The sequence below is a fragment of the Daktulosphaira vitifoliae genome, unplaced genomic scaffold (assembly GCF_025091365.1).
Source record: "Daktulosphaira vitifoliae isolate Bord-2020 unplaced genomic scaffold, ASM2509136v1 Scaffold_4, whole genome shotgun sequence".
Taxonomy (NCBI): Eukaryota; Metazoa; Arthropoda; class Insecta; order Hemiptera; family Phylloxeridae; genus Daktulosphaira; species Daktulosphaira vitifoliae.
This window is the reverse complement of record NW_026099575.1, coordinates 35160594-35173972: the sequence shown is the minus strand read 5'-3', so window position 1 is coordinate 35173972 and position 13379 is coordinate 35160594. Positions and strand designations below refer to the sequence as shown.

Sequence of the window (13379 nt, the reverse complement as noted above, 5' to 3'; positions counted from 1 at the left end):
TCATTTCCCCTATAGGTTTTAATTGTAATTAATTAGTGTGTTATTTTGTTTGAACCTGATGATTTTTATTTAAATTTAATTGTAATAAACGAATCAATACAATTAATTTACCAGTGACTATTAATTAACAAACTACAAAAAAAAAACACCTTAATGGTTCTAGGCAGCTGTAAAAATGTTTTTATATAATAGTTATGTACTATGAGAGTTAAACTGTTGTTATTTTTTTAAGTTACGGGTTACTTAAACAATAGAATATAAATATGCAAATAACAATAGACCCTGTAGGAAATATATGCATAAATATAACTTCTGGTTTGGGTTAGAGAGTTGAGATACGGGCTAGATGTATCATAACTGTTTTTTTTAAATGAATATCATGATTCATGATGAGCATTGGTGTTCTTTAATTTCGTGATAGCTGTAGTTTTTTTCGATCTAATTTACACATGAGATCTATCATTAATGTTATTATTTTTTACATTCATAAACTAAATAATAATCATAAATATTTTAGTTTAATTGAAGGAAAATAAGATTTCAACCAAAACGCGAAATGAGATTTTCTTTATCGTAGAAAGAGATACTTAGAAAATATCAGCTTTAAAGGGAAAACATACTGTTTGATATATGTGTTTATATGTGTATCGCGAAGTAGTCCGGAAACATTTGACACATGATCTCCAAGTGCATATGTATGCCCGTCGAATAAATCGTTTGCACCTTTATTTGACTTCAAATATACGTATTTACTCCTTTTGTTATGTCATGTGTTCAAAATGCAATAATAATAACCAAATAAGTAGTTGCGATAATGCGTAACGTGTAAAACGTACGACCAACCTGAACGTCCACAAGAAACATTTTTTGTCAGTAACTATTAGCTGTCATTTAATTTTTTCCGTTTTGCCGTTACGTGTTATTTTTTTCGCTCATATCAAATGGTATAGTCATTTTTTTGTAGAATAAAATAACTGTATACTACAAATTGCTATTCAGCGAGGTTAAAACAGTGTCTCAATCACGTGTGGAGTACGTAATTATACGGAGTGACATACGATGTCACTCGAACGTGCTTGAATACCGCACACGTTCTCGCTCTTATCGGAAGAGCCTCGAACTAGGAAAGACTATGAAAATAAGAAAATGAAATTTCAACCACATTTCGTTATTATTTTTGCGGGTGCACTTTAAACGATAACATGTGCAAGGTGTTCATTAGGTATAAGGATTGACGTCCGAATATTAATTCAGAGCAGTTGATCAAAACTTTGAGAAGCTTATTTTAATTAAAAAAAAATTTCAATGATATAACCATTTCAAGTATATTAAACGTCAAATTCATCTTTAAAAACAATTAAAAGATTGAATGTACAAGAAGTTATCCATTTGTCTGAACAGATAAAACTTCAAGATTTTATAAACTCTTACAAAATATCCCGTCGAGTATTAAAAGTATACGAATTTCTGGGTGTATTAAGTCGTTACATTATAGTAATATTATGTTACACATTACAACGATATGATCGGTGGAACAATATCGAATCGACCGCCAACCGTGTGGTATTAATCACAAACAAAGACAGTGTTGATAATTGTTCTTTGAGTTTATAATGAAACTAGGATAATACATTTATATTTGGAATTACTCGAAAATAGAGTAATTCTTTTGATAGTAATACTTTGGCGCGCGTTCGAAGAAATGTCAATCCGTTTCACAATAAAACGCTGTTGTTGTTGCTGTTGATACTATTGTTGTAATTTTAAACGCTGAGAATCGATGGTTATCGATAAAAATTCACTTTCGCTGTTTATCCGTAACATGAAAACATTCATATGCACGTACCGCGAAATCAGAATGAGATGGCAATACGCTTAACAAACATTTATGCTTGGAAGAGTGTTTTTTTTTTAATTCGAGAAAATCGTGACATATAGATAGATTAATACGACCCGTGAGCATTTTAATCAGACTAAAAACATACCATGATTGCGTTTGCTGTTTGTTTGATTGTGTGATTTTTTTTTACCGTCGATAGTATTATTGTTTTTCCTCATGGGTTATCGAGTAAAGAAACTTATGATCATTTGTCTTCTGTTTAACAAAATAATTAAAACCGTCAACACCTCGTGCGATAACGATTCATTCGTATTCGCATTGCACGATGAAGGCTTTGATTAAATAATTATAACTGTAGCCTTGCCACGCTTCATACTATTTACTGCGTGGAGATGGAAATGTTTTAGGGAAAAAATATCATTCTTTGCGAGGATTAGGCATTACTTTTTATTTTGTTGCGCATCTGTTATTTTTTAGTTCACTATAACACTGTTTACACAGCAAATCTAAGAATAATTTCCTCTGAATTCGCTAATTGACAAAATCACATATCACGTAACGACGAGACTCGGTTGGTAATCGTTCCTGTGTTAGTTTACCGGAAGAGGAATGGCGGCTTAAAATATATGTAATCGTAAACATGTTTACTAGTGGATAATAGGTGTTAATAAATAGATCATAATAAATTTTCACTGGCTACTAATGGGTTGTTGAAGAAATCGTCCATCAACAGCAAACCAAACGTTGAAAATTTTTCCCACGGTATAATAAATACAGTCGATGTAAAAAAATATATCAAAATGGTTCTGGTTGTTTAGTAATCATTTTAGCTCGACATTCTACGAAATCATCATTCCCCGTTTCTAATTTCATGTTGCAATTTGTTTACACGATTATTTTTGCATATGACAAATGTAATGATGTTCTAGAACCGTGAATTAATTTCGTAAGACTTCTGGGAAGCCAAAACTTTGGTTTTATCTCGATGTTCTATCGAACAGTCCGGAAAATGTTTTAAATATTGTATAGGCATTTGATGTTTTGTTTTCTTCTTGCGCAGTTACTCGCAAATGGTCAAATACGACGTCAATGGACTGCTGTTGTAATGTCTATAATGCGTAACGGTATACGGACTCTCAAGAACTCGCGATTCACAGATTTATTATTTGAACGATAATAGTTGTGGACGGACTGACATAGCGATGAGCCACCGTCCGTTAACCGGGCTAAACTATAATAAGTATTCGATCCGAGTAGTTATATCGATCCTTTTTTGGAGTTCGATGCCAATTGTTGGAAATTTGCAAATTGAAACATGGATTGTCCGTATGTCAGCTGATATTAAACATTTAAGTTAATATTGGTATTTAGACCAATACACTCCCACAAGCCAATTAAGTTTGAAAATTGAATTTTTAAGTCTATCGATGTGTTAAAAACTCGTTTGGTGTGATGAGTAAAAAGTGAAAACATCAAAATTATAATTACCGTTGTCGTAATGAATTGTATACATAGTATTACGTAGGACTGTGAATAATCCAACTAGTGTACCATCGTATGCTATTTAGTATTAGCAAACTGTTATATAATGTATTAGAGAATATGTATAGCCTTTTTTTAAATAATATTTACCTTAATACTTCAAACGCAAATTATTGGTAAGATTATACGGCGAATGCCATATTAGTATTTTGACAAGTTGGACTCTGTTTAAAACTATTGATACTTCTACAATTTTTCTCATACTCGTCAAGGAACTTTACATTGAAAAAATAAAATGACATTGAATAAAACAAATATGTGAAGAATTATTATTGAACATACGATAATAGAATCATTATTATGTTATAGTAATTATAGTAACTAATAGTTACTAACTATTATAATTTTTGGGAATGACTCGAGGTGATTTTAACGCTGGACAATGTTATTCGCCATAATTCCTCTAGCTGCACGTTTTTCTATAGCTGTGTAAAAGTAGTGTGGGTTATTACGTAATGCATTATTAAACCGCAACTGAGCAAAGAGAATTGTAAGTTTTTTTTAAGACATTATAGTAATGTAATAGTTATTTTAATAACTCGACAGAAAATGATCGCCTTAAACAAGTCGGTCAAAAAAAATACAAGTTCAGTCACAAGTACACGTGGAAGAATAGCATTCGGTTTTATATTGGAGATGAATCAAAAATCCACGGGTGGTCTCCTCTAGTGCAGCTTTCTCGTTAGTTGTCTATAAAGCCGTTTAATATAAATATTTTGTTTTTACAGCGCAAGTTGTACGTTTTCATGTATAGCTTGTCGGTCGTATAGAGTTGCGAAAACTTTCGAGGTTTACATCGTGTCCTAGAAAAATACTGTCGTCGCCGCTCGATGACAACACAAGACTGCATTCCTACACAGTCTCTACACATGGCCATTTTTTATAAGATATACATCTCTGATAATGCAACATGTAATGTGGTCCAATTGACATAGATATAGCAGCGACGGATGTCTTTTTTGACGGGGTAGATACCTGCAATTAATCGAAGACTGTTCAGCGAGTCACTATATATAGCTGATATCAGCGTTACATAATAACACATGTAGTCGCTCCAGGATTTGGTTAGAATATTTTTTTTCAACGATTTTGGTCTGAAACTAAAGTATCTTCTTCTTCTTCTTCTTCTTCTTCTAATGTGTACAACATATTAACTTGACATTATTTTTAACGTGAACATAGTATTTAGTCAATCGTAAACTTTCTTGTCATACGAATCACGAAAGCAATTTGGTGCAACGGGTCTCAGCAGCGTTAATAGAATCTATTCGTGCGTAATACATACACGCTTATGTATGCAAAATAATTTCAAATATAAAAAAAGACAACGCTCGTGTCAGACGTGCACACCGCAGTGGAGCGATGACATGTCTGAGAAGATTAACGCGAAGATTTCGGAAATCGCGCGGAAGAAACTAAATTATTATTTTTGTTATCGGCAAGACATGTTGAGCCGGAGATGAAAACTGTAAGCGTATCTTTTTAATTACATGTTTGGGTGAGCACACTATGTAAACCGCAAGGTTGACAACCCTTTTGCGTTCGCTGCCATTATTTTAATCAAGGAAGTGTTGCCGTCGAGCATGTAAAATTAGCAAATATGATTTCAAATTCAACAGTACACTCGTGAACACTAAGTCGTTTCTCATTGTAACGGTTGAATGACTATTGATAATTGAAACATGTACAAGTTCGTCGGATGATTGTTGATTATCACGATGACGATAAAATTATAAAATGAGAAGTATGTCGATGTGAAATTTCATACAAGAAAATAAAAAATTTCTTAAATAAATACTCTAATAGTAGTAGACGTAGTATTAGTATGTGGAATTTACATTGTAAATTTATATCTATAAAGTTCATCTAGTGTCCCTTCATTATATACATCATTATGTGAAATAACATAGTTAGCGTTAGTCGACCTTCAAATGCTCTTATGGTGAAAAAATACTTATGTTTAATTTAATACATAATACCTGTGTATGGATGACTTTAATATATCTATTCTCCATGTGTAGCTTAGACAAGTGAACATAATACCGAAATTGACCAACGGTGAAAGTTTATCGTTAGAATATATCAACAATTACAATAGTGTTTTCAGTTATTAACAATAAATGTTTCTTGGTAAATTTTATGTTAAAAGTTAATTTATTATTTTTAGTATACAGCATGGTTTATTAAATATACTACCCCCATTTTTCGTTAAATTATGTTTTTTTTTTTTTTTTATAAAAATTGACTAATTAAATATTGATTTGTTTTCATGGACCATAGTAAATATTAAATTAATCGTCAAACAAAATTCCCTCTAAGAGTAGATTTTAGGGTTATCTTTTGAAAGTAAAATGAGTTTATCCTTGCAAACATTATAAATCTATGAATAAAAGCAAAACCCGTACTTTGAATTACATTCTATGCCTAAACGTAACTTACCACTTTGTAGTCCATTTATTATACGCATACACTTAGTAAACTGGATAACTCCAAGAATACTGATGCATGATTAGTATAAACAAATTGAAGTAAAAATGTTTTGTAGGATTTGGACAATTTGGATAATATGTTGGATCCTATTATATGTTTTTTAGCTTTTATTCTAACGAAATCAATTGATTCGAATTTTGATTTTCCAAATATATTAAATAGTCCGGCAATTATTATAAATAGCATTATGGTTTAATAATAACACATACTATTTCATATACGTTTACATAGTGTCTCTCAGTTAGTTTGCATTATAAATAAAATACTAGTTATAATCAGAAAATTAAAAAATTCATAATGATTGAAAATGCCTATAGTAAAACAGTTTAATGATGAACATTGGTAATAAAAATATAAGCATACATGACAATGGGTGTATTAACACTTCCTAGAGATTTATTAGCAGATCGAGTCAAAATGTAATAAATAGTTATATACATTTCATTTAATCAATTTAACTTTATTTAGTCTTCTTTAAAAATAATGCATTTTGTGTCTTATATCGAAAAAAATAAAAAAATTTATATCGTTTCTAAATGGATATTGTTTACTTATAGTCAACTATGTTAAAGTTCTTTTTAATTTCAATAAAACTTAATTTAGATTTGGATTGCTATATCCGTGAGGGTTTTCTTTGCATAGACTAAATTTGTGTAAAATTATATACGTCCGGGCATATATTTGCATAACGTAAACATACTGCTGTCTGCTGCATCCAATTGAGGTTTGTTAATGTTTGTATTATATCGTCACGACGAATTCGTTTCAGTTAATATTATGATTTAATTTAACCATATGTCATGGGAACTTCATAAAAAGTCAATTTAATTTAATATCGATTAATGCTTCGTATGTTTATTGCAATAAAGTAATACTTCAATATTTAAATTTACTGAGTGTTTCTTCCCAGTACGCGTGTAGTAATATATATTATCAAAACTATCGGTGAAACGAAGTATGTTATAAACGTGACAATTATAAAATGTAGAAAGATTTTTTATAATGTCAAGGTAATGATGCTTCCAAGGATCGTCATTAATAAAGTATCTGGTAGAAAATAAGTCGACTTACAATGTTCTAATATCGTGTTATGTTCTTCCCAGTATACTCTCGGTATCTTCAATGAATCCGTTATTTTATTTTTACACCTACTTCAAGGACGGGAAGATCATAGATAATTTATATTTCTAATGAACCATAAAATACGGCGTCATGTTATGGGAATGTTATTATACTAATGTGTTATGTAATTTTGAGTAAAATTCATGTACAAGAACAAATGTTAATATAATTTTTTTTCTTTCAGGTGGTCAAACGAAATGGGCTTGAAGATAGCTTGAGTATATTTTTAAAAAGTTCGCCATGAACTCAATTGCATGGTCGTTAGTGCTGGCCGTGGTAGGCTGCTTTGTGTGCAGGACCACGAGTCATGTAGCCCTCACATTTCCTCCTGCACGGTCTTATGACCTCGATTTTTTGGACACAGGCAGGACTCCGGGCCCATGTGGGATGCCTAAAGGTAAGACAAACAAGCCATTCTCAAGTCGCGGTTTGTTTTTCATACAAAACCCACACATTGGTTCTCAATGTTTCTTTAGGTATATTGACGAGCAGAATAATAATAACTGTCCAACAAAGTTCAATCACCGTATAGTCGTGTTTTGATATACACACAGGATTCTTTTCAGAGTTCGTCTCGCGTTTATTCGTCACAAATCGATGTTGAATAACAATGCATGCTACCGTCTATTGTGTGTTGTTAAATAAGATTTTTTTTATGATATATTATCACAATTATTTGTTTGAAAAGTCATCACTAGAAGTACAAAAGTGTGGTATAGTGATGCAAAATAACTAATTTGATTTCTTTGCTCCTGCTCACAAAAGGTCTTGAGACTTAAACAGACGAAGTATTAATATCCTGGGGGGCGATCTATCAGAAACGTGTCCAAGGATATTTACTTGATACGTGATGGAAAATAATTAGTTTTAATAATAAATAAAATAATTATAATAATCATAATAAAGATATATTAATATAAGCACCATAGTTGCTCATGATAATAAACAATTCATTTAGTATAATCAGTTGGATATTTTACGCGGGTTTATTATCATAAGATGAAGTGGACTTAAATTATAACACAAAAAATTATTACAAAACTATTTACATTCAAACATAAAAATTTTATAGTATCTTGTCTATCTCCATAATTTCTGTGTTGTACTACAAAGAAAATCATTTAATTTTTTCTAAATTCCATTCAATTACTTTCTTTATTTTTGACGTATTTGAAATCTAATTTAAAACTATAACTGATTATTAAATATAACTTAGCAGACTTTCGATTCAATAATAATTCTTATTGTTTATAATGCAATAGATTTCTTAAAACCAAAGTGGACCTCAAAAGCACTTTATACTCTTCATTCCCATACATATAAGTAGCCAAGAAAGCCATAAACGCATTGAGGAATTCTTGGTTTATTATTGAGTTTCAGTAATATGGTCGAGCAGATTTTATTCTGATATCAATATGAATACACCATCAGCTATATTGAATAATATAGTTCATAAATACACTATAAAGTCATATAAATACACAATCTCGGACAGTTGAATATGTCGAATCATGTGTCCACTGTATTATTTCTTATAATATATTATTATTATTAATTTGATAAAATCGTTTAAGAAACGAGACCAGGGTATGAGTATTATGTATCATGGTTGTGCAACACATAAATAATATAATACAAAACAAAATAAAATAATATTCTGAATGCGTAGGTACCCATACAATGCGAAAGACTTAATATTTTTATACGGTTGATATTGTGATTTTGAATGCGCCGGTGATTTGCTAATCGAATGCTCTGTGTTATTCTCTAATAAATTTCGAGAGTGCTATTTCCTTATTGCCGCTTTGGACATCGTCGAGAAGTCATTAAACCTATTTCGAAGGTATACAAGAATAAAAAGTAATACTTGTGCCAAAAATGCATATAATTTTATTAGAATCGGTCAACGAGACAGTTGGTAAGAAAATATTATGTTTTATCGTAACCAAGAAGAAAAATACACACAAGCGAAAAATATACAATAATGATAATAATTTGACTATGGGCGTTACACAATAGTACGTATAATATTGTATATGCATTATTAGTCGATTATCACCAGAACGTGGCTCACCTGTTGATAAAATAAATAAAAAATATTCCTTAGCTGATCCTAACACCTATACATACGCTCCATGGTAAACCTAAGGAGAATGGTGTCTTTATACCTGTGTATATACTTGTAATTTGTATTGGAACGTAGTTAAGTACAATAGCAATGGGATATTATTATATAGTAGAGGCGGCCAACCGTATTTACAGCTGGAATCTCGTCTAGCCACTTCACCCCATCGTTGCCCCATAATAATTTAACGGACAATAAGTTTTTTCATTTAAACACGTAGAGAATAAAAATAAAATGTTATAACATTTTATTTGAAAAAAAGATTCTGTTCAAAAATTTCTCTCGTCACTTCTTTGTGCAAGTATAAAATATTTTTTCTTTGTCGACAATGACTTAAGTATCATATATGTATGATGCATGTATGTACTAACATGCATTTTTAACTCGCACACATATTTTTAAAATACTAATATCTATTAATAATTGCTACTGAATTAGCAGCTTACAACATTATCCACTAATGTGCCTAAACATCGAAGAAAATCATGATTTATTGTACCTACCATGAAATAGTATAATTTTATGGATTGAAAGAGTTGTTTTACAAAATATATTATTATTGAGTTAATAATGTTGGTGAATCGACTACGTATTAAAGAACTTTTTATGTGGTGGTATATAGCTTATAATATATTTTTCTTCTAGTATGCAGTGAAATATAAATTATCGAGACTAGAGTGTAAGGGTTATTTATTCGGTCGGCAATAATTAATGATGTATAAAATGAAAGTGTCGTAAAGCTGTTTATCATCTATGTACATCATGTGTACTAAATAAATGCTTGGCTATTATTCAGATAACTATCCTAGTTTCTTTTCATTATCGATGTTTAATATTGTTTTGACCGTGTTATGTTGAGTTTAGAAGTCGGACCATTTTTTATTGGCCTACATCAAAGTGGAAGCCAACGCTGTACCCGACAACGATCACTGGCAGTTTGCCATAAGATTTATTCCAAACGAAACAACCTTGAACGAAAGAATGCGAAAATAGTATGAAACCGAAAGTAGGTATAAAATAATATGTTTACCACGTTGGGTGAGGTCTAGCCGATCGTGTGCTCATACTCGTGTGGAAGAATATGACGTACAATGCACGAATCGTATGAGTTTTAAGTAAAGTCAATTCGTTTATATGGAATACCATAAAAATACTATCCATGTTCAAATAAATGAAAATTGTATACAAAAATTTCCAATAATACCTTCGAAATTTTACTCCCTACAGTATAATTTGTGTTTTTACAACTTAAACAATAATCATTTACCGTTCTGGACAATAAAGTATATAGTTTGTACAATGTTATCGCGCATAAACCGTGACCCGTTGGCCGTTGGCAAGATCCAATGATCGAAAACCGCAGTCTCGGTGACCGACGAGGAGGAGTTTCCCATAAAAGTTTTGATCGTGAGTAGCGAAAGGAGTCAAAAAAGACCAGTCGTCACGTCTTCTGCAGCCTCTGGTATTCATCAAACAATAATATAATACAATCGAACTTGGACCGTACCTATTTTATTGAATCAATAAATGATTATTTATTTATTTCACTTTCAAAATTGTTCAATATTTAAGTCGAGATCCTCAAAGAAACTAGAAATTTTAAAAAGACCACTATGATTACCGTATTCAAACGTGGGAACATTATATTCAATTGCGCAAAACCGTAACACCTGAAGTACATACGGTACTATTTGTACCTTTTTTTTATCGTCATCTTGTTTAGTTTAAATTGCCTGCAAATTTTACCGCTGGTATTTTAATTGAGATGTTTATTTAAATTCAGTATGCGTGCCGTCGAAATCACATAGCAAGTTTAATTTTGATACAAATTTTAGTTGATTATAATTTTTCAAGATTTCGAGCGCTCCCGTTTTACAACAAGCGGATTTCATTCGTGAGTTTCTCATATTACTTGAGAGTTTTGCTATATCTGTACGACGCACCTTTATTTCATTAATATTAATTGTAATTCACCATACGAGTGCGATCCATACAGTATAAATGTGAAAGTTTATAATCGTTTTCGGTATGAATTACATTGTGTATTTACCAACCGAGTCGCGTTGGTTGTCAAGAGTAATATTTTTTAAGTCCAATTCAGACACGGACGCTTGCGGTATAACGAGTTTTCTGTGCATGTGTAAATTACGACTACCGGGTTTACCAACGAATTAATGATGACCATGAAGTATCTTGTAATGTTATGCCTCAAGCATGGTCGCTGATGTAGGTGCGCATTTCGCGGTCCAACGGTCATTTCGGTTAAAATCACTATTACTATTGTTGAACTACTATGATTTTATGCCCGAATATCTTCATGTGTATTACAAGAAATTTGTCTCATCATTTATAAATGATGTTTTGCTTTAGCGAATGGTATGTCGAAGTTGTTTTATTTGACGGATTTCAGGGTTTGTCAACTATTCAAAAATGTGTTGATATTGATGTAATCACTTCTAGGTGCACAACGATTATTGTTGGCGTAACCAATGAAACTAATGAAATCAATTTTTACAGTAACACATTACCATTCATATCAATCACATACCACGACCGGTGCAATGAATTTCGGTCAGTTATTATGTCAATTAAATTTCGGTGCTCACAAACGCAGTTAAATATTTAATACACTCGTTACAGTTTCTGGTGTTTTAAAACAGTAATTGCCATTCATAAAATGTCCGCTTTCGTTTCTGGTATCCAAATGAGGAGGGAAACTTAAATAATGTCTATCAGAACACATTGAATATCGATGATAATTATATTGATGGAATTACATACAAGAAATACGGCGTAAAACGTCATGTTCATTCGAAGTTTTCTGGATCGACTGGCGTTGTAGCGTAATCAGAGCTAGTTCTTTTTAGGTATATGTTTTCATCGTATGTTTCGGTTACACTTTCTCATACTTCCAATACCAGTTCTGGAGAAATTTTTTTACGGGATGCCCTGCGAGCACAGAGTGCGATTAGATGTTTGTATGTAGTCGATCTTCACGGTATTGCTGTCATACATCATTCTCGAATGACCATTAGAGCGTTGATTTTACAGGACGTTTTTATCCACGCCGTAGGAGGTTCTACTTAAAGTATTTTTGTTACAATAATTTCGACGATTTCTTGACATTTTTTTGTTGAAGATTATTTTACTAATAGTAAATATTATTAACATTATCTCTTTGTATCTGTGACAAGATGTCAAAACGTCATCTGTAATATATCATTCAAGAAGAAACTCGTATGTGGTTTGAACTTGACCATGAAATGAAAAAATAAATAAAAATACATGTTAATTTTGTGTATTATCTCAAAAGAAGTAAAACATCACATTGATTCTATAATAAGTTATCATTAACAGTTAATTAATGTAATCAATTTAATCTAATTCAAATCATATTATTAGATTCAAACATAAACAAATTCAATTTGTATAGAGTTATAACAATTGATTTCTCTACAATTCCTCTTTAAAATGTTTCCATTTGTTAATTTATGTTACAACATAAATTATTCTACAAAAATATTTTATGTATACCGTGATATCTAAATTAAACAATAATTAGTGGAGTAGGTAGATATCTCGAACATAGTTATTTGTAATTTTATCCAAGTTATGACATAACTTGAATAAATAATGAATATAAAAATGTGTAATAATATGTGGGCACGTGACATTTTTATTGTGTAGAAAATATGATAAAAATTATATAGGAATACAGTTACTAATTGAAAATTCCGTTTTGAACACTGCTATATTATTATAGTTGTAAAAGTCGAGAAATATATTTTTCTTCTATATCGTTTTTTTAAATATACAAAAATTATTATTTTTACTGTAAAGAATGACAAATCATTGGTCTAATGTTCACTTTTCCTTGAATTAAAGAGAATTAATTCGAATTTATTAACTAATATATTAGTAGTAATGTTAATCTATTAAATACTTAAATACAATTTCAATTGTGAGAATCCTATGTCCATGAGTAATACTCATAGTTACTCTATAGTATAATTAGCGTATAAAATTGTGTTTCGAATTTTGATTTCTTCACAGTCAGACCTTCAAAAATGTAGGCAATAACTCCATGGTTTTACTTTTATTTAACTTACAAGCGTGTAATTCATTGAAGAAAAGTTAACATTGAAGTACATTTTTTAAGTAATCGTGTTTATTTATAGTAATGCAAGTAGAAATCCAAAGGCGGGACGAGGTATAGATAATTTATCTACTAGCCGGAGAGTAGTGTGACGCGGCACCCGT

The 13379-nt window shown here is 31.0% G+C and overlaps 1 protein-coding gene across 3 annotated transcripts in view; it reads left to right on the top strand.

Moving 5' to 3' along the window:
- The window catches only part of LOC126905443 (uncharacterized), a 39295-nt gene that overhangs the window by 457 nt on the left and 25459 nt on the right, over positions 1 to 13379 (top strand). For all 3 annotated transcript variants that reach the window (XR_007704001.1, XM_050685127.1, XM_050685126.1), the window contains exon 2: positions 7179 to 7391. Coding sequence is in view for 2 of the 3 variants with exons in the window: in XM_050685127.1 (XP_050541084.1) it covers positions 7235 to 7391 (157 nt within the window). In the remaining variant the exon portion in view is untranslated. The remainder of the gene's footprint in view (positions 1 to 7178; positions 7392 to 13379) is intronic.